The sequence below is a fragment of the Caretta caretta genome, chromosome 24 (genome assembly GCF_965140235.1).
Source record: "Caretta caretta isolate rCarCar2 chromosome 24, rCarCar1.hap1, whole genome shotgun sequence".
Lineage (NCBI taxonomy): Eukaryota > Metazoa > Chordata > Testudines > Cheloniidae > Caretta > Caretta caretta.
In genome coordinates this window covers 19741949-19769862 of record NC_134229.1, presented here as the reverse complement: position 1 = coordinate 19769862, position 27914 = coordinate 19741949, and the positions used below count along the sequence as shown (strand labels likewise).

The window sequence follows — 27914 nt, the reverse complement described above, 5'->3', positions numbered from 1 at the left end:
CAGCTCCCCAAGGGGGCAAGGAAGGGGAGACGGGGCTGCAAGGGGGAAACCCTTCCCCAAGGGGGCAAGGAAGGGGAGACGGGGCTGCAAGGGGGAAACCCTTCCCCAAGGGGCAAGGAAGGGAAGAAGGGTGGCAAGGGGTGAAACGCTCCCCCAGGGGCAGGGAAGGGGAGACAAGGAATCACTATAATCATAGCCAGACACAGCCAGACACCTGTGGTTACCCAGCCTCCTGTGCAGCTCACCACAAGCAGGAGTCCAGGAGCTGTGAGACTCAGAATGAGCTGGGAAGAAACGGTAACAGATTTCTGACAGGCTGGTGCAATCGTCGAATCTCTGTGGATCCTAGGTGCAGGTGCCAGAGGTTGTACACGTGGTTTCCAAGCAGGCCATGGGTCCGTTCTTTCCCCTAAGTCAGTTACCAGGTGCCAAGTGCTGAGCCGTTTCAGTCAATGCAGCGAGGCTGCAATTTCAGGGGCTTCAGACCATCATAACAAGAGAGTCTGGAGGTTTCCTACTGAGGACATTAGTCTGGCTGGGTCAGACAGGGCCAGGTCCTGCAGCAGGGCAGGCCAATGCTGCAATGTAACAGCCCCGGTACATACTGGCTGCACACAACAAAGGGACTCACCGACCTCCCGCAAAACCAGTGCTTGGATCCAGGGCTGGCTCTAGGCACCAGAAAACCAAGCTCATGCTTGGGGCGGCACTTTTCAAGGGGCAGCACTCTGCTCCCCCCCCCCCTTTTTTTTTTTTTTTTGCTTCGGCGGCACTCCGTTTTATTTTTATTTTTTTTGCGCTTGGGGCAGCAAAAAACCTAGAGCCGGCTCTGCTTGGATCAGAGTCTCTGACTCTCAGCCCAGTGCTCACTCCTCCAACACCCTCCCTGCTCTCTGCACCCCTTATGCTTACAATGATAGCCCCATTATTTTTCTGACTGTAGCATCTAGGAGCTCTAACCATGGACGAGGCCCGCATCAAGCAAGGCACTGTACAAACACAGAAGAAAAACAGCCCCTGCCCCACCGGCCAATCACTTTCCTCTTCCAGTTCAAGTCCTTGCTGAGATACTCACAACCAAACACACACCCAGCCCTACATAACCTCCCCCAAACACACACACTCCTGACAGCCCCCCACCTCCCCCAAACACACGCATCTCCCCCAACTCCCACTGCCCCCAACACACACACCCAAATAACGGCAAGGGGCAATCCCCATGCTGCTTGGTAGGGCGACAGCCCCTGGTGCGTCAGACCCATCCTGTCTGAGAGGGTGAGCTCTGTGGAGCCATAACACTTTCTGCATTTGTGCCCCCCTCCAGCCCCTCTATCAAGGTGTCTTGGCGCAGCCTCCTCAGACTTCTCCGCTTCCAGCAATTGCTCTCCTGCATTAACAGTTCAGCGAAGCTTTTTGCTGCGAGACTAGTCCGTGTTCTCTAGCCAAACTGAGCGGTACTGAGAGAACACCCTGCACCATTCCCTTCTCTGTCCCTCGTCCCATGAGGCAGGGTCACTCTGCTCAGGCCCCTAGCAGTAGAAGCATCGGCTTCTAGCCCAGGCAACAGTGACTTTGCTCCCAGTTCAGACTGTGTTTGTATTTCATTGACAAATGCAAACAGGCTTCAGCCTATGCTGAGCAAAGGAGCCCCTGCTGGTGACTCCCTCCTGCCCGCCCCTGGGGTGAACAGGGATGATGCTCACTGGCTGTTTGCCCAGTCTTAGGAAGGATACCTATGGGCAGATAAAGATGACTCAGGGCTGCCATTCTGTGCAATCTTCTCCAGCTGTGAGGAAAGGATCCAGGAATGGCAAGTGTCAGGGACTCTGCATCTCTCAGGGATGCGGGAACACTCCAGGAGAAAATGATGCTGCAATAGCATGAACACAGGCACATTAGCAATGTAAGGAGATCAGTGGGGTGAAGCAGCATAAGAAACTCCGCAGCCACCCAAAGCCCAGCAGGAGTCCCCTCTCCTACCAGGGGCAATCACTTTATAGTCTAGCGCTTTATAGCATTTGCTCCTGCTTGAAAAGGTTATTTCGTATGACTCTTATGTTGCACTTTCACAGAGGTTTATATTTTCTTGTGCATTTTATTCCTAATAAAAATTAATAACCATTCTCACCTGAGACAGAGATTGTTTGTTTTCTAAAACACATTTACCAACCAACTTGGCTGAGCAATGTAAGGAGCAATGGTCTACAGGTGCTTTCAGGCAGGAAAGAGTGAGTTATCCTGTTTCCCACTTAGGGGTTACACCTCTGTGTGCTGCTGGAATAGAAACAAGAGCTTGCACCTTTACTTTGGCTGGCAGACCTCCCTCCCGTACTGGGTAAGGCCAGGTGACAGAGTGGCTAAAACACTGGCAGCCCCCTGGAGCTGTCTCAACCCACATTCCCAGCAGTGTTATCAGGAACAATGCTGAGCTGTGGTATCAATGGGGGGCAACTTTACACAAGAAAGTCATAGAGAGAGCAAAAAGAAAAGGAGTACTTGTGGCACCTTAGAGACTAACCAATTTATTTGAGCATAAGCTTTCATGAGCTACAGCTCACTTCATCGGATGCATACTGTGGAAAGTGTAGAAGATCTTTTTATATACACACAAAGCATGAAAAAATACCTCCTCCCACCCCACTCTCCTGCTGGTAATAGCTTATCTAAAGTGATCACTCTCCTTACAATGTGTATGATAATCAAGTTGGGCCATTTCCAGCACAAATCCAGGTTTTCTCACACACACACACCCCCCGCCTTCCCCCCCCCCACACAAACCCACTCTTCTGCTGGTAATAGCTTATCTAAAGTGACCACTCTCCTTACAATGTGTATGATAATCAAGGTGGGCCATTTCCAGCACAAATCCAGGATTTAACAAGAACGTCTGAAGACGGGGGGAGGTAGGAAAAAACAAGGGGAAATAGGTTACCTTGCATAATGACTTAGCCACTCCCAGTCTCTATTCAAGCCTAAGTTAATTGTATCCAATTTGCAAATGAATTCCAATTCAACAGTTTCTCGCTGGAGTCTGGATTTGAAGTTTTTTTGTTGTAATATAGCAACTTTCATGTCTGTAATCGCGTGACCAGAGAGATTGAAGTGTTCTCCGACTGGTTTATGAATGTTATAATTCTTGACATCTGATTTGTGTCCATTTATTCTTTTATGTAGAGACTGTCCAGTTTGACCAATGTACATGGCAGAGGGGCATTGCTGGCACATGATGGCATAGATCACATTGGTGGATGTGCAGGTGAACGAGCCTCTGATAGTGTGGCTGATGTTATTAGGCCCTGTGATGGTGTCCCCTGAATAGATATGTGGGCACAGTTGGCAATGGGCTTTGTTGCAAGGATAGGTTCCTGGGTTAGTGGTTCTGTTGTGTGGTATGTGGTTGCTGGTGAGTATTTGCTTCAGGTTGGGGGGCTGTCTGTAGGCAAGGACTGGCCTGTCTCCCAAGCCCCCAACTAAAACCCCTCCAACGCATTATTAAGGATCTACAACCTATCCTGAAGGATGACCCAACACTCTCACAAATCTTGGGAGACAGGCCAGTCTTTGCCTACAGACAGCCCCCCAACCTGAAGCAAATACTCACCAGCAACCACACACCACACAACAGAACCACTAACCCAGGAACCTATCCTTGCAACAAAGCCCGTTGCCAACTGTGCCCACATATCTATTCAGGGGACACCATCACAGGGCCTAATAACATCAGCCACACTATCAGAGGCTCGTTCACCTGCACATCCATCAATGTGATCTATGCCATCATGTGCCAGCAATGCCCCTCTGCCATGTACATTGGTCAAACTGGACAGTCTCTACATAAAAGAATAAATGGACACAAATCAGATGTCAAGAATTATAACATTCATAAACCAGTCGGAGAACACTTCAATCTCTCTGGTCACGCGATTACAGACATGAAAGTTGCTATATTACAACAAAAAAACTTCAAATCCAGACTCCAGCGAGAAACTGTTGAATTGGAATTCATTTGCAAATTGGATACAATTAACTTAGGCTTGAATAGAGACTGGGAGTGGCTAAGTCATTATGCAAGGTAACCTATTTCCCCTTGTTTTTTCCTACCTCCCCCCGTCTTCAGACGTTCTTGTTAAATCCTGGATTTGTGCTGGAAATGGCCCACCTTGATTATCATACACATTGTAAGGAGAGTGGTCACTTTAGATAAGCTATTACCAGCAGAAGAGTGGGTTTGTGTGGGGGGGAGGCGGGGGGGGGGGTGAGAAAACCTGGATTTGTGCTGGAAATGGCCCAACTTGATTATCATACACATTGTAAGGAGAGTGATCACTTTAGATAAGCTATTACCAGCAGGAGAGTGGGGTGGGAGGAGGTATTTTTTCATGCTTTGTGTGTATATAAAAAGATCTTCTACACTTTCCACAGTATGCATCCGATGAAGTGAGCTGTAGCTCACGAAAGCTTATGCTCAAATAAATTGGTTAGTCTCTAAGGTGCCACAAGTACTCCTTTTCTTTTTGCGAATACAGACTAACACGGCTGTTACTCTGAAACCTGTCATAGAGAGAGCAGTGACCCTGAGCTGCAGCTTGTCTCCCCAGTTCTTCCCCTGCTCAGGAACCAGCACAAACTCTGGCCAGATATTCCTCAATTCCCAAATTGCTCCTGAAGAGAGTCAACAAGAGCCAGGATTAGCCCCAGTGTTAACCCCATTATGGCAGGCAGGGATCAGAGACAGGCCTCCTTTTCCGGGCTACTTTAGCACCATCTTATGGGCCGCATCAGGCACTGCCAGTCCCCAAGCCATATTATCTATCGTGTCTCCTAGGCGCCTGCGGTGCTCTGCAAAAAGAGGAAACCACTGTCCGCTCCAGAGAGGTTTCAGCAGTACATCAGTATGTGCTGCACATGTCAAAGTGCATTACTGACAGGAGTGCCTTGAGACTCAAAACCACAGACGGCCCCAGGGGGAGGAGCCCATCAGGACAGCAGCCGTTTTGGTAGGTAACAGCAGGAACTTTATGGTTTGTTTCAAGTTTTTAATTGAAGTTTTAACAGATTAATTAAAAATGTGAAAATAAACCATGGGCAGCCTGGCTGAGCAGTGCATGCTGGAGCCAACGGCCGGGTCTGTGGGGCAGACAGGGGTCCATGGGCTGTGAGACACGGTGGGGTGAGTGGGGTCTGTAGGGTACAGGACCCAGAAGTGGGTAGGGTGGAAGTGAGGTCCGCAAGGCACAGGATCCAGAGATGAGCATCAGGTGGGAAGCAGGGTCCATGGGGCACACAACACAGACAGGTTGGGGGCAGGGGGAGGGGTCCATATAACATTCTCCCCTGAGCTTTTGACAGTCCCTCTGGGTGACCAGTTTGTGACTTCATAGGAGGGTGGCAGCGCAGCCAGCTGGGGGGCCAAGCTGATGAGACAGGGAGGAGTTTGGGCACACTCTTCCCCACCACAAAGTCGGCACCCTCTTCCCCACCTCGGTAACATTAACCACATGATCCATGCTCACCACCCTGGAGTGTGGAATGGGGACCAACAGCCCCTGAGCTCGTGCATCTGCAGGCACAGACAGCAGGCTCCTGACAGCTTTGTACCTTCCCTAGTGGGCAGGATGGTGGCAGAAAGTGACAAGTGAAGCCAGCAAAGACTCAAACATGCTCCAGCACACTATCGCTAAACCGTTCACAAGCGATATTTGCACCTGGAAGCATCCTGAAAACTGATGTAAATGGCTCTTGCTAGCATGCATGAGCTAACTAGCTGACCACGCCAACCACAACTAGCTCTATAGTTCTATAGTTAACTCCCTGCCTGTGTGCCTCACATTTTCCCCCAGAGACCAGTGAGATGGTCACATTGTGACCATGTCGGCATGAACATTTCCTCTCCCACGGTTTAAACCTGTCAACAAAGGACCAAGCCTGGAGTGGGGGGAAGGGAGAGGAGCAGGTTATCACTCCACGTTCTCCTCGGGGTAAACTCTGAAACAGGAACTAGTGGGGAAACAGCAGCAAAGACAGAGAAAAGCCACAATATATCAGCTTGAGGGGAAAGTGAGTGCAGGGCAGAGAAGCGACATCCCATGTAGACTAGGGGCCAGGATTTCACTTACAGGCCAGGGACCTGGATGCAGCCGGCAGCTCACTAGCCACCTGGGACACGTGCAGTACCTGGACGCTACGGGAAGCCTGCGATGGGCCAGCAGGCTACACAGGGCATGGAGATCCTCAGGCTGGTGCCTCGTCCTAATTCCTATGAGTTCCCCTAAGATAAGGTCCAACCTGGAAAAGACGTATGTACATGAGCAGCGTCCCCAAAGGAAACCATCCTGACAAACTCACTGCAACTGCCTCATGTGTGAGCAGCATCCTCAATGGGCCATTTCTGCCCAGCCTGCCACCTCCGTGGTGGGGCTCTTCCCACTCAACCTACCATGTCCCAAACAGGGCCTTTCCACTCATCCCAACATGGCCTTGATGACACATGAGCAGCATCCCCAATGGGGCCTTCCCACCAATCCCAGCACATCCCCAACAACTCGCCAGCAGCATCCCCAAGGGGGCCTTCTTGCTTAACCCAACACATCCCTAATGGGCTCTTCACACTGAATCTAACACACTCACTATGATGTGCAAGCAGTGTCCCCAGTGGGCTTTCCCACCAAACCCAGCGATGCACACAAGTAACAATATTCACATGCACAAACCTTTGCAAGCTCTTTGGGGCAGGGACTGTCTCACTCTGTGTCTGTGCAGCGCTCAGCACAACGGGACCCCAATCTGTGCTGGAGCCCACACAACAATCTGCAATGCCCTCCTCCCCCATCTCAGTGTTTGTACGGTGCCTGGCACAATGTGGGCCCAATCTCACCAGGGGTTTCTGCAGCACTCAGTGCAATTTCCCCTTCCCCACTTCAATCTCAGCATCTATGTGGTGCCCAATGCAGTAGGGGGTCCTCAATTGGTACTGGGACCCTCGAGGCACTTCCATAACCCAAATTATTAAATCCCAAATCGATCCAGCCCTGGATCTACCCAGCCTAGCGCTGCATTGTCCCACAGGGAGGAAAGTGGATCTGTGCACAGCAAGGATGATGTGCCTTCCAGGGACATGCTGACAAGGAGGGTGCGCTCAGGGCTGATTGCTTGTAAAACAAAAGCAAACCACAGTTTCGGAATCAGTGCTGCTCGGTGTTCAGGCTGGCATTTTTGACAATTACACTGACACACACTGAGGCAAAGCCAAGTTCAGTCAGTGGTGAGTGATATTACACTGATGGCTCAGGAATTCCCACCAGCGGCCTCCAGTGGCAGCACGCTGCAAATCCCATTTTGGGACTTGCTCCCTTGCTGACCCACAGAGACCTTCCTACCAAGACTACAAAGAGAAGGATTCTGGGTGGACTCCTCCTGAAGGTCGAAACAGTAGACTGGACTTCTACATAGAGTGCTTCCGCCGACGTGCACGGGCTGAAATTGTGGAAAAGCAGCATCACTTGCCCCATAACCTCAGCCGTGCAGAACACAATGCCATCCACAGCCTCAGAAACAACTCTGACATCATAATCAAAAAGGCTGACAAAGGAGTTGCTGTCGTCATCATGAATAGGTCGAAATATGAACAAGAGGCTGCTCAGCAGCTGTCAAACACCACTTTCTACAAGCCATTACCCTCTGATCCCACTGAGGGTTACCAAAAGAAACTACACCATTAGCTCAAGAAACTCCCTGAAAAAGCACAAGAAGAAATCCGCAAAGACACACCCCTGGAACCCCGACCTGGGGTATTCTATCTCCTACCCAAGATCCATAAACCTGGAAATCCTGGATGCCCCATCATCTCAGGCATTGGCACCCTGACAGCAGGATTGTCTGGCTATGTAGACTCCTTCCTCAGGCCCTACGCTACCAGCACTTCTAGCTATCTTCGAGACACCACTGACTTCCTGAGGAAACTACAATCCATCGGTGATCTTCCTGAAAACACCATCCTGGCCACTGTGGATGTAGAAGCCCTCTACACCAACATTCCACACAAAGATGGACTACAAGCCGTCAAGAACACTAACCCCGATAATGTCACAGCAAACCTGGTAGCTGAACTTTCTGACTTTGTCCTCACCCATAACTATTTCACATTTGGGGACAATGTATACCTTCAAATCAGCGGCACTGCTATGGGTACCCGCATGGTCCCACAGTATGCCAATATTTTTATGGCTGACTTAGAACAACACTTCCTCAGCTCTCGTCCCCTAATGCCCCTACTCTACTTGTGCTACATTGATGACATCTTCATCATCTGGACCCATGGAAAAGAAGCCCTTGAGGAATTCCACCATGATTTCAACAATTTCCATCCCACCATCAACCTCAACCTGGACCAGTCCACACAAGAGATCCACTTCCTGGACACTACGATGCTAATAAGCGATGGTCACATAAACACCACCCTATACCGGAAGCCTACTGACCGCTATTCCTACCTACATGCCTTCAGCTTTCATCCAGACCACACCACACGATCCACTGTCTACAGCCAAGCTCTATGATACAACCGTATTTGCTCCAACCCCAAAGACAGAGACAAACACCTCCAAGATCTCTATCAAGCGTTCTTACAACTACAGTACCCACCTGCTGAAGTGAAGAAACAGATTGACAGAGCCCGAAGAGTTCCCAGAAGTCACCTACTACAGGACAGGCCCAACAAAGAAAATAACAGAATGCCACTAGCCATCACCTTCAGCCCCCAACTAAAACCTCTCCAACGCATCATCAAGGATCTACAAGCTATCCTGAAGGACGACCCATCAGTCTCACAGATCTTGGGAGACAGGCCAGTCCTTGCTTACAGACAGCCCCCCAACCTGAAGCAAATACTCACCAGCAACCACACACCACACAACAGAACCACTAACCCAGGAACCTATCCTTGCAACAAAGCCCGTTGCCAACTGTGTCCACATATCTATTCAGGGGACACCATCTTAGGGCCTAATCACATCAGCCACACTATCAGAGGCTCATTCACCTGCACATCTACTAATGTGATATATGCCATCATGTGCCAGCAATGCCCCTCTGCCATGTACATTGGTCAAACTGGACAGTCTCTACGTCAAAGAATAAATGGACACAAATCGACGTCAAGAATTATAACATTCAAAAACCAGTCGGAGAACACTTCAGTCTCTTTGGTCACTCGATTACAGACCTAAAAGTGGCAGTTCTTCAACAACAAAACTTCAAAAACAGACTCCAACGAGAGACTGCTGAATTAGAATTAATTTGCAAACTGGATACAATTAACTTAGGCTTGAATAAAGACTGTGAGTGGATGGGTCATTACACAAAGTAAAACTATTTCCCCATGTTTATTATCCCCACACGCCCCCTCCCCCCCAGTTCCTCACACATTCTTGTCAACTGCTGGACATGGCCCACCTTGATTATCACTACAAAAGGTTCCCCCCACCCCCCGCTCTCCTACTGGTAATAGCTCACCTTAAGTGATCACTCTTGTTACAGTTTCAGAGTAACAGCCGTGTTAGTCTGTATTCGCAAAAAGAAAAGGAGTACTTGTGGCACCTTAGAGACTAACCAATTTATTTGAGCATGAGCTTTCGTAGCTCACGAAAGCTCATGCTCAAATAAATTGGTTAGTCTCTAAGGGGCCACAAGTACTCCTTTTCTTGTTACAGTGTGTATGGTAACACCCATTGTTTCATGTTCTCTATGTATATAAATCTCCCCACTGTATTTTCCACGGAATGCATCCGATGAAGTGAGCTGTAGCTCACAAAAGCTTATGCTCAAATAAATGTGTTAGTCTCTAAGGTGCCACAAGTCCTCCTTTTCTTTTTGCTATTGAATGATCATCAGTAAGATCAAGTCTTTCCTTATGTGCCCTAAAGACAGCCAGGTGGCCCATACCTCTAGCTCCACAGCCCTGCAATGGAGGCGTCTGCCCCATTCAGACAAGAAAACAAACAACTGCTGGCAGCACATCAGAAATGCACATCATCAGGAATCACAGCTGCAGCTCCCATTCCCACCAGAGCAGCAGGGCTCCCAGAGTGCATCAAACTGCACAAAGGGCTGCTTTTTGGGGAGAACAGGTTATGGTCTGTTGTTCAACGCATGCCACCTCCAAGCACAGACACCCCAGATCAAATCTTTCCTCCCTCTCCACCTAGTACAGCCTCGCAAATTAAAGCTTTCCTGTCCCTCTTCCCTTCCTCCAAAACAGTCATGGGGCATCCAGGACTCTGGGAGTCAACCTCACCCACATGGACTAGAGATTTAATCATTTACCAGACACATAGACTCTGGTGAAAGTTGTGGGGAACAGAAGGCATTCCCTAAAATCTTTTCAACAGGGGGGCTCTGCTAGTCTGCACCCAGCCTCATGGTTCTACCTATCAGTAGTTTCTTTCCCTAACACAATCAGTACTTTCATCACCGGAAGCTTTTCTATTAGCTACAAGATTACTTGCTGGACAGTTCTGCTTTTTGCTATGGGTCTCACCTTTAGTTTCAGTGCATGATCAGGGAGGGTCTGGCCAGCAGCAGAATCAAGTCCATTGGAAACATGGGTCTCACCACAGTGTCTGATGATTTCTCTGAGGTAAGTGTCTTCCAGAGCTCAATTTACTGTCTATAAATTTGTCACAAGCTGTGGGTCTGTAACAGAATGTACCCCACGCCCGTGCCCTATACACTATTGTAATAATATGTGTACAAGGTATGTCTTGTAAGATATCATTTGAAAACTCATAATTTGCTGGTCAATATTATCCTGATAAAATGTATGTGGCAACCTTGGATGTGAAGTTATACGATTTCGCTGTATGATATTATTAACACGTGTACCAAACTGAGGTTTGTCTCAAACAAAGGAATGTGTCCTGTGCTTAATTTGCATATAAGCAGTAAACAGAGTCATCAAGCACAAAGGGAGACAAAGGGAGTTCAAGCAGTTGGGAAAACCAGCAGGGAACATCCTTACATATGGGCACGCTCTTCTGAATCTCAGCTGGAAATGTTTTCCAAGAGGAGGGCTGACACTTTAAAAAGGGGGACAAACACCACAAAAAACCTCCTCCTCCCTCTCTCTCTGTCCATCGATTCATTGCACAAGAAGGGACAAAGGAAGAAGCCATTAAACAGAAGAAGGGGTCCTGGTCCAAGAAGTTTGGTCAGTAAGAGTGTTGAGGATATGTGGTGAGAAAAACTTTGCTTTGAATTTAACATAGTTTGTTACGTGAGGCACCAGTTGCATTTTTTATCTTTATTTTTCTTGTAACCATTTCTGACTTTTATGCCTCATGACTTGTATTCACTTACAATCTCTCTCTTTACAGTTAATAAATTTATTTTACTGATTTATTGAATCCTGTGGCTGTAAATGGAAGTGTCTGAAGAACTCTGAAATAATATGCTGGCATATGATTATATTAAAGAAATAAAAGACTTAACATACTTGCATTGTCCAGGAGAGGGCTGAGCAGTACAGGACCAAGATTTCTAGAGAAAAATCTGAGAGTGGGTTGGGATCTGGTACTATAACCAAGGCTGGTGAGAGCCCGGGGTGGTTGGCTGACTGCAGCACACACAGACATAGCTGGGAGTGACTTGCAGGTTGGAGGCTGTTTGTGAGCAGTCCGGGCTGGAGGCTACAGCAACCAAGCAATGTAAAGGGCACCATAGGTCAGAGGGCAGGGGTGACACAGCTATTCATTGGTCTGAATTGTACAGGGTCACTGGGAGAAAGAATGCTGGAATCCTAATGTATCATTTCTGAACCAGGGGGGTTAATGGCATTAGTAATGGCCATTCACCCAGGAAGTCAGACGGTGTCATCGGTGTGATGGCCACGGAGGCCAGACTCTGACCGGGGGCATGGGGGGTTTGTATTAGACACATTTGCCCCAGTGTGATATTTAACCTTTGGGGAATGCTAATTGAGCTGACCGGGAGTTTGGGGGCTGGCTTCCAGGCTAAATTCTTCAAACCTGACCCTAGTGTGTTTAATAGTAAGTGAAGACACGTTCCTGCTGCGCAGTGAGTGAGACTGATCATTACTCATTTGAAGCTGATAAAGGCAGCCTTGGGGCCTTGGAGGGTAGGGATAGGATACAGAGGGACCTAGACAAATTAGAGGATTGGACCAAAAGAAATCTGATGAGGTTCAACAAGGACAAGTGCAGAGTCCTGCACTTAGGACGGAAGAATCCCATGCACCGTTACAGACTAGGGACCGAATGGCTAGGCAGCAGTTCTGCAGAAAAGGACCTAGAGGGTTACAGTGGACGCAAAGCTGGATAAGAGTCAACAGTGTGCCATTGTTGCCAAGAAGGCCAGTGGCATTTTGGGCTGTATAAGTAGGAGCATTGCCAGTAGATTGAGTGGTGTGATCATTCCCCTCTATTTGGCATTGGTGAGGCCTCATCTGGAGTACTGTGTCCAGTTTTGGGCCCCACACTACAAGAAGGATGTGGAAAAATCGGAAAGAGTCCAGCAGAGGGCAACAAAAATGATTAGGGGACGGGAACACATGACTTATGAGGAGAGACTGCGGGAACTGGGATTATTTAGTCTGCAGAAGAGAAGAATGAGGGGGGATTTGATAGCTGCTTTCAACTACCTGAAAGGAGGTTCCCAAGAGGATGGATCTAGACTGCTCTCAGTGGTAGCAGATGACAGAACAAGGAGTAATGGTCTCAAGTTGCAGTGGGTGAGGTTTAGGTTGGATATTAGGAAAAGCTTTTTCACTAGGAGGGTGGTGAAGCACTGGAATGCGTTACCTAGGGTGGTGGTGGAATCTCCTTCCTTAGAGGTTTTTAAGGCCTGGCTTGACAAAGCCCTGGCTGGGATGATTTAGTTGGGGATTGGTCCTGCTTTGAGCAGGGGGTTGGACTAGATGACCTCCTGAGGTCCCTTCCAACCCTGATATTCTATGATTCTATGATTTATGGCCCATCACTTACAGCCAGAATGAGAAGGCAACAGATGTGCACTGCAAAGCCAAAATGACTGTGCAACGCTCCAGAGATGTTTTAAACAGGACAGTAACTGAAACACACTGAGCTTTCACATTTAAAGCAGCAAGAACGAAGGGCAGATGTATCCTATAGGGGCCCTACCATAATACCAGCAGCATATGCCCCATAGGTAAAACTTTCGCCAACACCTGAGTGATTTACGAACCAAAGTGCTGTTTTCAAGGGTCTCAAATCCCCACATCTCTTGAAAATGGGATTTAGGAGGCTAAGGCACTGGAACTTCTGAAACTTCTACCCATCGTCCATTTCCATTTCTGTGGGTGTGGCCCCAACAGGGCCCATGCAAGGCCTGGGGCCCCACTGTGCTGGGGACTGTACAGGAGTCCCTGCTAGGGTGACCAGATAGCAAGGGTGAAAAATCAGGACAGGGGCTGGGGGATAATAGGCACCTATATAAGAAAAAGCCCCAAATACCAGGACTGTCCCTATAAAATCGGGACATCTGGTCACCCTAGTCCCTGCTCGCAAATACTGAGGTAACAGATCGGGAAGGCCAAGGGAACAAGAAGACTATCATGATGTTTGATTACTAATGCTGCCAGCTGCCCCCATGCCACAACCAGGTGCAAATCATTATTATTCAGCCCACTCTCCAGCATCCGCCTCCCATGGCGAGCACATAGGAAAAAATAAAAGCTGTCCACAGAGAGCCCCACCCCACATGGCTCAGCAAGGCTTGGCAGGCGATGTCACCGGTATGTCTGTCATTCCCCTCTAATTCCCCCTTCTGGGTTATGCTGGTGTCAGCCCAGGCGCCCCTGCCTGGCACAGTCACAAAGGCTACAGATGGCAGGTAAACGGGCGACTCTCTCTGGCATCCCCTCTAAGCCCTCCTCTCTGTCTCTCCCTCCCAGGACTACACCAGCTACCCAGACATCAGTGAGGACACTGCCCCCTGCAGGCTGGATGCGGTCGGTGCGTTTGGACGGTACTTCATCCCCCCTGTCTTCGCCCTGGTCTTTGTGGTGGGGCTGGCGGGGAATGGGCTGGTGTTGGTGGTGCTGGGGCGGCGACGATGCCCCTGGCACCTGGCGGACAGGTATCTCTTCCAGCTGGCGCTGGCTGACATACTGCTGGTGCTGGGGCTCCCCTTCTGGGCTACGCAGTTTGCCCATGGCTGGGTGTTTGGGGAGGTGCTCTGCAAACTGGTGGGGGCGCTGTCGACTGTGAACAGCTACAGCAGCATCCTGCTCCTCGCTGGCATCAGCATCAACCGGTATCTGGCCATTGTGCATGCCATGCAGCTGTTCCGGCGTCTGCGAGCCCTGCACCTGCACCTGGCCTGCGCCCTCCTCTGGGCCATCTGCCTGGCCCTCTCCATCCCGGAGCTGTACTTCCGCACTGTGCCCTTCCAGCCCCAGGGCCGTGCCTCCATCTGCCACCGGGGCTTCAGAGCCCATGAAGCCCAGGCCTGGCGGGTGGGGCTGTGCCTCACCTCCTTCTTCCTAGGCTTCCTGTTGCCGCTGCTGGTGATGCTCTTCTGCTATGGCCGCATTTTCTGCACACTGGATCGGGCACAGCTGCTGGCCAGGCACCGCCCACTGCGGCTGGTGCTGCTGCTGCTGGCACTCTTTGTGCTTTGCTGGGCCCCCTTCCACGTCTTCCTGCTGCTGGACAGTCTGCAACGCCTGGGCTATGTTGGCCGCCACTGCGCCCTGGAGCGGGTGTTGGACTTCGGGCTGCTGGTGACTGAAGTGCTTGGCCTGCTGCACTGCTGCCTCAACCCCCTGGTGTATGCCTTCGCTGGTGTCAAGTTCCGCAGGGAGCTCTCCCAGCTGTGCTGGAAGGGACCGCGCCACAGCCAGGGCTCGAGCCAAAGACAGATCCTCTCCATCCGGGAGCAGAGCCACCATAGAGGGGGAACGTCAGTACACAGCACCCCAGAGGGGGACACAGACCATGACTACTCAGTCATGCTGTGAGAGTGGCTGAGGACAGTGCGCGCCCTGCTCCAAAAGGCTGGGACAGGGCCTCTCTGCTCAGGATCATACCGATCAGGGGCACCAGTGAGGACACTGCACACCCCATGCATCGCACCCAGTCCAGACTCCCATCCCTCCCTCCCCCAGGGACACTGGAACTGGCTCCTGCACAGAGAGACCCTTTCATCTGTGGTTTCCACCCCACACCAGCCCCTTACAAGAAAGGATGAGGGGTGTTGCAACAGCCCCAGCTGGTTACAAAATGCCGAGGATGTAACATCCTGCCCTGCTGCACATTTGACTGGGAGCAACTGGGATCTACCCTCCAGGGTTCATCTGTCTGTCTGGGCTCCAAGCTGAGTCCCGGGGCCAAGGCCCCAAGCACAAACAGACACCGAACCACCAGCTCCACCCGCAGGGTGCTTGCATGGAGAGCTCTGGAGTCAGCTGCCGAAAGAGCTACCCCTTGGAGAACATGGCTCCTTTCAGCTCAGAGACCAAGCCAGTAAGGGCCCTGCCACTCTAGGTGCAGCATTTCATAACTGAACAGTGAGATCATTTATCCTCAACCCTTAAAGGCTAAAAGCCCTATAGAACAAAAACACAGGAAAGTACAGGGGTAATTCCTCTGTTTTGCCTGCAATCAGCAAGGATATTTGTAAAAGGAAGGGATATTTTAAGCAATAATCTGCCACCCCAAAAGGGGTAGAAAAATGTTCTTTTTGTCTTTCAGAACTTCAGGAAAAGCTGGTACCATCTGAAGAGCAACCCGGAATACCAAGAATCTACTTTCACGACAAAAATTGTGTTTTGTGTTTTAAGTTTTGTCTTGTGTTGTTTGTCTTGTTGCTAGCATTATTGTGTATTGTGTTACAAAAAAAAACAAACCCTACTGCATTAGGCAGAAAAGGATTAATAAGCATTTTAACTGTATTTACAGAAACCAGTGTTGCAGAACGGCGGAGGTCAAGGAATGCCAGTCTGTTAATAGGGTTTTGGAGCAGAGATTATGAATACTGTAGACCTGGTGGTAATTAAGAATAAGTTAAGTTCCTTGTCACAACTGCAAGATAGTCTCATTCACAAGCAGGCAGATACTACTGTGGACTTGGTACAAATAGAACTAGGAAACCTAAAACCAACACGGAATATATGGTGGTGGTTGAACACCACCACGTGGCTGCTGTATAAACAACAACTAGAATTAGGGAATAAAACTGCCTTGGCTGTAGGATGTACTGAGACACAAATTCTTAGTTTAGCATCACTTGAACATGAAATGTTTTGAGTAATATCTGGGAATGTTAGGGTATTAACACATCTTTTAAAACAACGGAATAGGTCCTAGTTCAACACCTACGAATATGAATGGATGCAATATGTTTCCAGCATGTTTAAGCCTGATTTGCTATTAGGTGAAATTATTGTTAAAATTGCTCACCGACAGTCTGTGGAGACAGAAATATGGAAAGTGAGCCCGCTCCCAAAACTGACCATAGGATCCTTTTGGTTACCCCGGGTTATGAGTCAGTGGGCTGGGAAAGAGGAGAAATTATTGTATACCCAAGGGTGTACGGAGTGGAGCCCTCAGAAATGGGTGTGCTTTTCCCTACCTGTCACCACAGAACCATGTAGTAGGGATACATCCTTGGGAACACGTGTGTGGGATGAACTAGAAAATGTTATGCATGCTTTGTACAACGGACATTGTGTATGTGTTACATCCCGGGAAACAGTATTTTGGGAAGATGCAAGTATCAGCCAACCCCCAGTGGATGAATATAGATGTAATGCCAGCGTATTATATACTAGCAATCACATGTACAATTTACCAAAGATAGAAAAAGCACAGAGCACTATACCTGCTACCCTGGTTAATTTCTCTGTTACCCTTGGTCTGGACTCGCACGATTTAATTGATCACTTGTTGTCAGAAACCAAGGTGACTCCGTTTTTACAACAGACACAGAGGGTATGTCTACAATACAAAATTGGGATATAGGGAAGCGTGTCATTCAAATATTACATGCAAATGGACACATGCTAAAAATTGCTAGGTCTGAAAAAGAACGAACAGCCTATCATTGGTATGATGTTTTTACAGGCTGGTCCCCGACTTCTAAGGGCATATTGTTTATCATGTTTCACCCATTGCTAGTTGTGTTAATATTGTCCTGTGTTTGCTTGCTAGGAATGTGTTGTATGTGCTGTTGGACAAAAAGAATGTTTGTTAAATTACAAGCTCAAATGGCCTCTCAGTATATTGCTATGAAACAGTTGTATAAAATAAGACCCACTTAAGAATTGTTCTTGAGGGGTCAAAAGGGGGATATGTAGTAGTAGGATTTTATGTTTGTATTTTGTATAATTTAGAATAAAGGATAAAGAATAATAATGTAGCATGCATTAAATGTATTGATGTATGATTTGATCATATTCTGCTAACCACTCTTTCTGAAAGCAGAAATGAATGGCCTAGTGTGCCATTGGTAAAGATGCATCAGCCAGAATCTTGTGTCTGAAGCTGATTTCAAGGCAGTGACAGACCTTTAGAGTCACCATTTTGTTGTAGGTTTAGCATTTTTGAAGTAAATAAAAGAATGTAATGATTGTTTTCTTTTGCATTGCAACTTGATGTTCCTGTTCAAATGCTTTGTGTAAAATCAATCCTGTTTTGTGTGTGAATGAGGAATGTGTATGTTAGAAGATAAGTGTGAAGGCCATCACCGGATGTAAAGGCGACAGGAGATTGCAAGATGCCCCTATTGAGATGTCAGAGGATGGCAGATTGACAACTCTAAAAGATGTGGCAGGCACCCATCAATGGGGACAAGATAGCTGTGATCAAAACTAGCATGGGGTAACTCCCTGAGAGACTGATGAAAGAACAAGATAAAGGATGAGAAAAACAATTTAAGAAAACAAGCACTCCAGCAATTGGTTACAGCATGACGGTGCAAAACTCATGGGTCCCAATGAAGGAAAATCACAATATAAACAGGGGGCCTTGCCATGAAACGTTGGTTTCATCCTGCCAAGACTTCCCCGGAGCATCTTGTTGCGACCGACGGAACCCGGCTCCTCCCTACCCGTGATCAATCTAGCTGGCCACTAGATTGATCCGGACTCTGGACTGGTAACTATAACATCAACTGGCAGGACAGTGTGTGTGTGTGTGATTGAATGCATATGCTAATTGTTGTATCTCCAATAATCGGGGCGTGTTGCCTTTTCCCCTCAAAAAGATCCCGTGTGTTTCTTATAAGCATAACATTTTTGGTGGAGAATTGCGAAAGGGGGAAGACATGCACTGTGATTGTTGAAAATATTGCTAAAAGGTATACCATATATATAAAGTGAGTGATCATTCAGGTGTGCACACTCCTGGTCGTAGAAGTGCCGGGCAATAGGGGGAGGATTAGATTCCTTGCTCCTACCCGTCTATCAGGGAAAAATTGCATAGGTGAATATACCCTCGGTCTTAGCAGGATTGAGCCCAAAAGGTACGGGACTTAGCTTTCCCCCCCTCCAGCTCTGTCAGGCAGAGTTTTTAGTGGGTATAGACTTTTTGTGTTTTGTAAATCCCAGCACAAAGTGTGGGCAAATTAGGAGTAGATTTCTGTATGATCTCACTCTGAAGGATATAGGAGTGTGGGATATTGTTGTGATTTCACAATTTTAAGAAAAATGTTTAAGAAAAGGGACTAGGAGGGGTGGGGGCTAGTTGAGGAGCCCTCCTTCCTTGCTAAATGGTTAGTGGGACAAAGCCAGTGCCCACAGGAAGGGACAGTTCAGCGAGGAAAGCAGGATCGGGCCCAAACAAGCAGGCAGGCAACAGATAAAGAGATTGGAAAACTGGTTGGGAGCCTTGAGGGGCATAGTGGCAGGAGTAAGGGAAGCAGTAAGCACAGGCAAGGGGATTTCAGATCCCTGGGACAATACAATGGTAAAATCTGAGATGATGAAGGTGTCATTTTGGGAGATAAGCAAGTGATTTAAGGAAAGAGAGTGAGAAGTTAACTCTGCAGAGGCTGGAGAGAATTAAGCAGTTCAATGTTGTAAAAATGTTAAAAAGGAAAAGTGTTATAGAAAGATAATTCTTGGTTTCTTTGCAGCCATTCTGAAGGAAAAATGGGCCCTTTTCCAAAGGAATGTCTGTAAATAAATGAGGCAAAGAGACAGTCTGATTTAAATCATTTGACTATGAACAATTTAGTCAAATTCGCTAAAAGAACATAAGAGGCTTCTATTGGAACTTACCTGCCCCCAAATGTATACAAATGTAATCTACGTACAGCTGTGTAAAAATTAAAGCAGAGCAAGGGATGTTAAGAAAAAAAGAATGTGTGTATAAATATATTGTGTAAATATCTGGAGTGTTTATAACCTAAACCAACACTCCTGGTTTCCCCTTAAAGACTAACAGATTTATTTTGGCATAAGCTTTTGTGGGTAAAAAACCCACTTCTTCAGAAGCAGGAAGTGAAAATTACAGATGCAGGCATTATTATATTGACACATGAAGACAAGGAAGTTTCCTAACAAATGGAGAACCAGTGTTGGCTAACACTGTTTCTCCACTTGTTAGGTAACTCCCTTCTCTTCATGTGTCCAACACTGGTTTTCCGCTTGTTAGGTAACTCCCTTCTCTTCATGTGTCAGTATAATAATAATAAGGTGCCACCGGACTCCTCGTTGTTTTTGTGGATACAGACTAACATGGCTACCCCCTGATAATTGACTCCTGGTTTGTAAAACTCTTGTTTTGTAGGTTTAAGATAAATTGGTTTTGTTTTGTTTTTAAATAACACCACTAAAATCCATTTGAATCTTTCATTCAAAGTTGCAAAACTGAGAAATGCTTTTTGCCAGACACAGGTAACGAGTGTTGTTTGGCTTTGGTATTTAGCATTTAACCCTTAAGGTACCTTAGCCCTGATCTACACTAGGACTTTAGGTCGAATTTAGCAGCGTTAAATCGATGTAAACCTGCACCCGTCCACACGATGAAGCCCTTTATTTCAACTTAACAGGCTCTTAAAATCGATTTCCTTACTCCACCCCTGACAAGTGGATTAGCGCTTAAATCGGCCTTGCCGGGTCGAATTTGGGGTACTGTGGACACAATTCAACGGTACTGGCCTCCAGGAGCTATCCCAGAGTGCTCCATTGTGACCACTCTGGACAGCACTCTCAACTCAGATGCACTGGCCAGGTAGACAGGAAAAGAACCGCGAATTTTTGAATCTCATTTCCCATTTGGCCAGTGTGGCAAGCTGCAGGTGACCATGATGGAGTCCCAGAATCACAAAAGAGCTCCAGCATGGAGTGAACGGAAGGTACGGGATCTGATCAGTGTATGGGGAGAGGAATCCGTGCTATCAGAACTCCGTTTCAGTTTTCGAAATGCCAAAACCTTTGTCAAAATCTCCCAGGGCATGAAGGACAGAGGCCATAACAGGGACCCAAAGCAGTGCCGCGTGAAACTTAAGGAGCTGAGGCAAGCCTACCAGAAAACCAGAGAGGCGAACGGCCGCTCCAGGTCAGAGCCCCAAACATGCCGCTTCTATGATAAGCTGCATGCCATTTTAGGGGGTTCAGCCACCACTACCCCAGCCATGTTGTTTGACTCCTTCAATGGAGATGGAGGCAACACGGAAGCAGGTTTTGGGGACGAAGAAGATGATGATGATGATGAGGTTGTAGATAGCTCACAGCAAGCAAGCGGAGAAACCGGTTTTCCCGACAGCCAGGAACTGTTTCTCACCCTGGACCTGGAGCCAGTACCCCCCGAATCCACCCAAGGCTGCCTCCTGGACGCGGCAGGTGGAGAAGGGACCTCCGGTGAGTGTACCTTTTAAAATACTATACATGGTTTAAAAGCAAGCATGTGAAAGGATTAATTTGCCCTGGCATTCGCGGCTCTCCTGGATGTACTCCCAAAGCCTTTGCAAAAGGTTTCTGGGGAGGGCAGCCTTATTGCGTCCTTCATGGTAGGACACTTTACCACTCCAGGCCAGTAACATACTCGTTCTTTATTTCTCTGTGTTATCCTCAGGAGAGTGAGATATCATTCATGGTCACCTGGTTGAAATAGGGTGCTTTTCTTCAGGGGACACTCAGAGGAGCCCATTCCTGCTGGGCTGTTTGCCTGTGGCTGAACAGAAATGTTCCCCACTGTTAGCCACGGGGAGGGGGGAGGGTTGAGGGGGTAGCCACGCGGTGAGGGGAGGCAAAATGCGACCTTGTAACGAAAGCACATGTGCTACGTATGTAATGTTAACAGCAAGGTTTACCCTGAAAGAGTGTAGCCACTGTTTTATAAAATGTGTCTTTTTAAATATCGCTGTCCCTTTTTTTTTCTCCACTAGCTGCATGTGTTTCAATGATCACAGGATCTTCTCCTTCCCAGAGGCTAGTGAAGATTACAAAGAAAAAAAAACCTACTTGTGATGAAATGTTCTCTGAGCTCATGCTGTCCTCCCACACTGACAGAGCACAGATGAATGCGTGGAGGCAAATAATGTCAGAGTGCAGGAAAGCACAAAATGACCGGGAGGAGAGGTGGCGGGCTGAAGAGAGTAAGTGGCGGGCTGAAGACAGGGCTGAAGCTCAAATGTGGTGGCAGCGTGATGAGAGGAGGCAGGATTCAATGCTGAGGCTGCTGGAGGATCAAACCAGTATGCTCCAGTGTATGGTTGAGCTGCAGCAAAGGCAGCTGGAGCACAGACTGCCGCTACAGCCCCTGTGTAACCAACTGCCCTCCTCCCAAGTTCCATAGCCTCCACACCCAGATGCCCAAGAACGCGGTGGGGGGGGCCACCAGCCAACCAGCCACTCCACCACAGAGGATTGCCCCAAAAAAAAGAAGGCTGGCATTCAATAAATTTTAAAGTTGTAAACTTTTAAAGTGCTGTGTGACATTTTCCTTCCCTCTTCCACCACCCCTCCTGGGCTACCTTGGTAGTCATCCCCCTATTTGTGTGATGAATGAATAAAGAATGTATGAATGTGAAGTAACAATGACTTTATTGCCTCTGCAAGCGGTGATCGAAGGGAGGAGGGGAGGGTGGTTCGCTTACAGGGAAGTAGAGTGAACCAAGGGGTGGGGGGTTTCATCAAGGAGAAACAAAGAGAACTTTCACACCGTAGCCTGGCCAGTCATGAAACTGGTTTTCAAAGCTTGTCTGATGCGTACCGTGCCCTCCTGTGCTCTTCTAACCGCCCTGGTGTCTGGCTGTGCGTAACCAGCAGCCAGGCGATTTGCCTCAACCTCCCACTCCGCCATAAACGTCTCCCCCTTACTCTCACAGATATTGTGGAGCGCACAGCAAGCAGTAATAACAGTGGGAATATTGGTTTCGCTGAGGTCTAAGCGAGTCAGTAAACTGCACCAGCGCACCTTTAAATGGTACCAGTACTGTACTGTCTGCTGCCAGAAGGCAAGGGGTTGCTGCTGCTGTGTAGCAATGCCGTACCGCGTCTGCCAGCACCCAGGAGACATACGGTGACAGTGAGCTGAACGGGCTCCATGCTTGCCGTGGTATGGCGTCTGCACAGGTAACTCAGGAAAAAAGGTGCGAAACGATTGTCTGCCCTTACTTTCACGGAGGGAGGGAGGGAACGGGGGCCTGACGATATGTACCCAGAACCACCCGCAACAATGTTTTAGCCCCATCAGAATGCTCCATTGTGACTGCTCTGGACAGCACTCTCAACTCAGATGCACGATTGTTTGCAGTTGCTCTGACGCAGGGAGGGGCGACTAATGACACGGCTTACAGGCTTGGCTTCAGGGAGCTAAAATCAACAAAGGGGGTGGCTTTACATCAACGAGTATTTCAGGCAGGACTTCACGGAGGGTTCCAATAAGAAATGGTGCACCTAAGTTATTGTTCTTATTGGAACAAGGAGGTTAGTCTGGCCTCTGATTGATACATGGCTAGATTTACCTCGCTGCACCTTCTCTGTGAGTGACTGCAGTGTGACCCAGAGGAATGAGTCCCCTAGACGGGGGGCAGCTTTGCAAATGAGTACAAAACAAATTTGGTCTATTTCTTGTTTTGATCCACTCCATCTATCTTTTACATCTTTGGCTGGCAGCAGACGGTGCAGAAGGACTGCATGCCATCCACATCTCATGGCTGCCCGGCAGAAGATGATGCAATAGGACTGCTAGCAATCCGTATCGCCTGCCTGCTCACCATAAGATAGTTCAATAGGACTGACTGCAGGACTAAAGAGAGTGACTTGATCAAGTCACTCCAACTTTAGTTCCTGCACCCATGTCTGCCCAGGCGCTCCTGATCGACCTCACACAGGCGACCAGGAGCACCTCGGACATGACAATGACGGCTACCAGTCCTATTGCACTGTCTGCTGCCACAAGGCAAGGGGTTGCTGCTGCTGTGTAGCAATGCAGTACCATGTCTGCCAGCACCTAGGAGACATACGGTGACAGTGAGCTGAGCGGGCTCCATGCTTGCCGTGGTATGGCGTCTGCACAGGTAACTCAGAAAAAAAGGCGCGAAACGATTGTCTGCCCTTGCTTTTATGAAGGGAGGGAGGGAACGGGGGCCTGACGATATGTACCCAGAACCACCCGTGACAATGTTTTTTGCCCCATCAGGCATTGGGATCTCAACCCAAAATTCCAATTGGCAGCAGAGACTGCGGGAACTGTGGGATAGCTACCCACAGTGCAACGCTCCGGAAGTCGACGCTAGCCTCGGTACTGTGGAAGCACTCCGCCAAGTTAATGCACTTAATGCACTTAGAGCATTTTCTGTGGGGACACACACACTCGAATATAGAAAACCGATTTCTAAAAAACCGAATTCTATAAATTTGACCTAATTTCGTAGTGTAGACATACCCTTACTGCTTTATAAGTTCAATATCTTTTTAAAGACCAAAGCCATGGCTGCAGCAAGGCAGTCAAAACCAGAAGAATGGGAAGAGATTCTGGATTTGTTTTTTGGTAACAAAATAGCAGATAAGAGTGTAGTAAAAAAATAAGAAATTAAAAAAAAAAAAGACAGTGCCCCACACTGAGCCTTAAGGTGGCTCTGTGTAATCAAACTGTCACTTTAATAAGGGTACATAAAAACTCTGTGAGCACAAAAGAAACAGCTACTCCCTATATAAAAATTTATATGGCTAATCTTATAGAAGTTAAACTATGGAAGCAATGTGCATTTTCCCCAAAACGTGTGCAGTGTATATTGTAGAAGGGGTAAAAGAAATGTGAAAACATACCATACTACTTAATTAAAATCCTATTAGGGATCCAAAGGGAGACACAATAGGTTGTGTTTTCTTTTTCAAATCGCTGTATGTTTTGGAAGCAGAAGTTAAAAGTGGAAAGAAATCAAAACTCTGTTGGAAGTTGCTTGTGTCCCTTTTAAGACAGAGTCTCTGAGGTGCTGATGGCTTTGGATTGAAAAGTAAGCCAGAAAGCCTCTGTGTTAATGCAAATTACCTAACTGATACAGGAAGAAAAGAACTGCCCATAAATGGCAGCACAAAGGAGTCAAACTAAAGAATAAGAGAGGGACAGGTTAACCCTAAGTAGAAAACATATACTAATTTTTGTGTGTATGAAGTGCTGAAATCTGAAGACAGGTACAAAAGGGGTCCGTTTATATGCATGACACCCCTACCTTTTAATTCACCTAAACCCCAAGGATATAATTAAATTTAAAAGCCTGTACAAGGAATTTCAAGAGAACACTGAACACACTGGCCTCAAAAACAAATTTTCTAAATAAAAAACATGGGATAACAAGATACTTTTAATAGATTTGATGTTAATATTAAGTTTATCCCAATGTTTAATGTTACCTTTAAGGTCATATGGTAATGATGCTTCTCAGCTATTACCTGTGAATAAACTTAAAGCTTAGCACAGCAGAAAAAAAAAGCATTACAAACTTGGTCTTCTGTATAAAAAAGGGAAATTGAGGCACAATCTCAAACACTAATGAAAAAAGTTTTGGCACTAATTCAGGAAACAGGGTTTAAAGTAGCCTTAGACAAGGCTCAGTTGGTGCTACCTCAGGCTACATACCTTGGCATAGTTGCTGGACAAGAAGGGAGACAGGTAGATCAGAGGAAGGTAAGGGCACTGGTAGAAATGCTGGCCCTTACCGTCACCCATTCTTTAAGAGTACTGTTAGGAGGATTCAATTTTCTTAGACCACACATTTATAAATATGCTGAAATAACTCACCCATTGTGGAAACTGCTAAAGAAAAAGACAGAATGGGAAGGGGGGAAAGGGCAGGACTCCGCTTTAACCCTGTTAAACAAAAGGTTCTCACAGCCCCAGCCCTGTGTTTCCCTGATGAATCTCAGCCTTTTGTTATTCGTTTGGCAGCCAGTAATATGGCCTTGGCTGCCACACTGTTACAAAATAATGAAGAGGGAAAGCTAGTGCCAGTAGCAAATGAATCCAGGAAATTACAAGGAGCAGAAATAAATTTTGATCCCTGTGAATGTGAGTGTCTAGCAGCTATCTAGGCAGTACAATCTTTTGAGCCCCTCAAAGGAATGGCCCCTATTACTATCCAAAGCACCCACACTCCTCTCAAGTACATTTTGTCAGGGAGATTAATAGGAGGTAAAGCCTCAAACACCCGAACCGCTCAATGAATGCTTATTTTAGTTAACATAGGGGTGACCACAGAAAGAGTGTCCAAGCCAGACATGCTAACACATGCCCTTATTGAAAAAGGAAACTGACATGAATGTCCAGAGGTCACTCTGGAGCAAAGAATTGCCTTGGTAGAGGCACCCCCACTGGAAGAATTAAATACCATGGGTCAAGAAAAGCACATCTGATTTACTGATGGGAATGCAATGGGAGTAAAAGGGAAAAGATGTGTAAAATACGCTGCTGTTAACTTACAAGAGGAAGTCATTCAGGGACATTTAGACCATGGATCGGCTCAGCATGCCAAGCTCCATGCAATTTATCAGGTTTTAAGGCAATACGAAAATTCCCCACGGCCCATGTATATTTATGCTGACAGTGATTTTTGTGTGAAGGGGATACAGATTTGGATACGTGATTGATATCGGAACAAGTGGAAAGCAGAAGATGGAAAGGATATTGCATATTCAGAGGAATGGAAATGGATTTACCAGTGGGTAACAAAGAAGGTGCGACATGTAAAGGCACACAATAAAGGAACGGGTATGGAGGCCACCTGGAATAACCGGGTAAATACAATAGCCCGACAGCATGGCATAGCAGTTGTAACCAGAGGTCAGAAACGGAGAATCTGTGCTGACACATCCGAGCCAACAGATGGCACTACAACCCACCCTAACCAAGTTCCAGGAAGAATAGAAAGACGGGAAAAAGAACAGGAGGACTTGGGGCACCTTAGAGACTAACCCATTTATTTGAGCATGAGCTTTCGTGAGCTACAGCTCACACTTAACGTAGCCCATCAGTTGATGCATGAAGGAGTGGTAGGGACTTTAAGAAGGCTAAAGCAAGTAGCAGAATGGGAGTGTATGGAAGATGATGTTAAAACATGGGTGCGAAATTGTGTGCGGTGCGCTCAGGACAAGGCTCATCCTCCACACTGAGAACCCATGATGCACCAACAAAGGCTTGGGCTGTGGCACAAGGTTCAAATTGATTTTACTGATAGGAGTAAGGAAGGATTCCAGTATTTATTGGTGATAATTGATTTCTTTTCAGGATGGGTGGAGGCAGTTCCTACTAAAGATAATAGCACCAGGGTAGTGGCCAAAAAGTTTTTTAATGAGGTAGTATATAGATATGGCACCCCTGAAATAATAGATTCTGACAATGGGGGAGCCTTTGTAGGAGAAATTTTTACAGCAATGATACAAGCCTTGGGAATTAAACAAAAGCTCCATATACCATACCGGCCTCAGTCCCCAGGCCAAGTTGAGTGGATGAACCGCGCTATTAAGGAAGCTCTCCGGAAGGTAGTAAATCACACCAGGAAAGACTGGCTGAATAAACTGCCTCTGATTTTGGCTGCCATCCGCAGCAGTAATAGACTAAGAACAAAAATTCAACCCTTCCAAATTCGGTTTGGACATCCAATGCGCCTAATGATTGATCCTAGTTACCTGGTACAGGGTCAAGAAGAGAGCTCTAATATAACCCATTTGTTAGTCTCTAGGGTGCCATAAGTACTCCTTTTCTTTTTGCGGACACAGACTAACACGGCTGCTACTCTGAAACCCAGCATGATTATTTTCAATGGCTCAAACAGTTACAAGAAGATAAAACCACCCTCCAGTATCAGGTTAATCAGGCCATCGATCACATGAACAACAAAATTCAGAAACAAAGGCCCACAAAGGCAGCCCTGTGGGAAACAGGGGACCAAGTCATGTACCTTAACATGGGGAAAAGGGACAGCTCACTGGAATCAAAGTGGATAGGTTCTTACTCCATAGTGGACCACCGTAGCCCACTGGTATACCGCATTGAAAAAGATGGAAAACTGAAATGGGTACATATTTCACAAATTGAGCTGTTTACATAAATAATGATGTTTGGATTCTTTGCAGAAAAGGACATCCCAGAACCTGCACACGAGGTGCTGCTATAACCTCCATAAGTCTAATCCACAGAGAATGAGACTCCAGTGTAAGGTCTGGCTTTACCTGCTTCTGGGAACTTTTAGTTGGGGCCAGGTGACACCTTCTGCCTGGGAAACTGGACAAAGGCTGGAGGAAGAGCTGGGAAGTGTGGTTGGGTGAGACTGCGGGAGGGGGTTTCAATTTTCCAGCTGGCTGGGGAAACAGAGGGAGGTCCAGCACCGGGGTCTGGGCTCCCTGCCACCCAAGATGGACCAGACTGAGGGGTCCTGGTTTCTGTACCTACAAGCTCTGTTTTGGGCTGTGTTCCTGTCGTCTAATAAACCTTCTG

The 27914-nt window shown here is 47.4% G+C and overlaps 1 protein-coding gene across 1 annotated transcript; it reads left to right on the top strand.

The window, feature by feature from the left end:
* The first annotated feature begins 10531 nt into the window (after nt 1–10531).
* On the top strand, nt 10532–21902 carry LOC125625990 (C-X-C chemokine receptor type 3). Its single transcript, XM_048828658.2, has 3 exons — nt 10532–10633; nt 13925–20836; nt 21364–21902. The coding sequence occupies exons 1-2, from the start codon at nt 10550–10552 to the stop codon at nt 14990–14992; spliced, it is 1152 nt and encodes a 383-aa protein (XP_048684615.2). The 5' UTR covers nt 10532–10549; the 3' UTR covers nt 14993–20836; nt 21364–21902.
* The last annotated feature ends 6012 nt before the right edge of the window (nt 21903–27914 follow it).

What these genes read in the sequence shown, in the direction of transcription:
- LOC125625990 (XM_048828658.2), top strand. Translation starts at nt 10,550, where the DNA reads ATGATCAGGGAGGGTCTGGCCAGCAGCAGAATCAAGTCCATTGGAAAC. An exon ending in TGTCTGATGATTTCTCTGAG is followed by an intron (nt 10,634 to 13,924) that starts GTAAGTGTCTTC and finishes TCTCCCTCCCAG; the next exon opens with GACTACACCAGCTACCCAGA.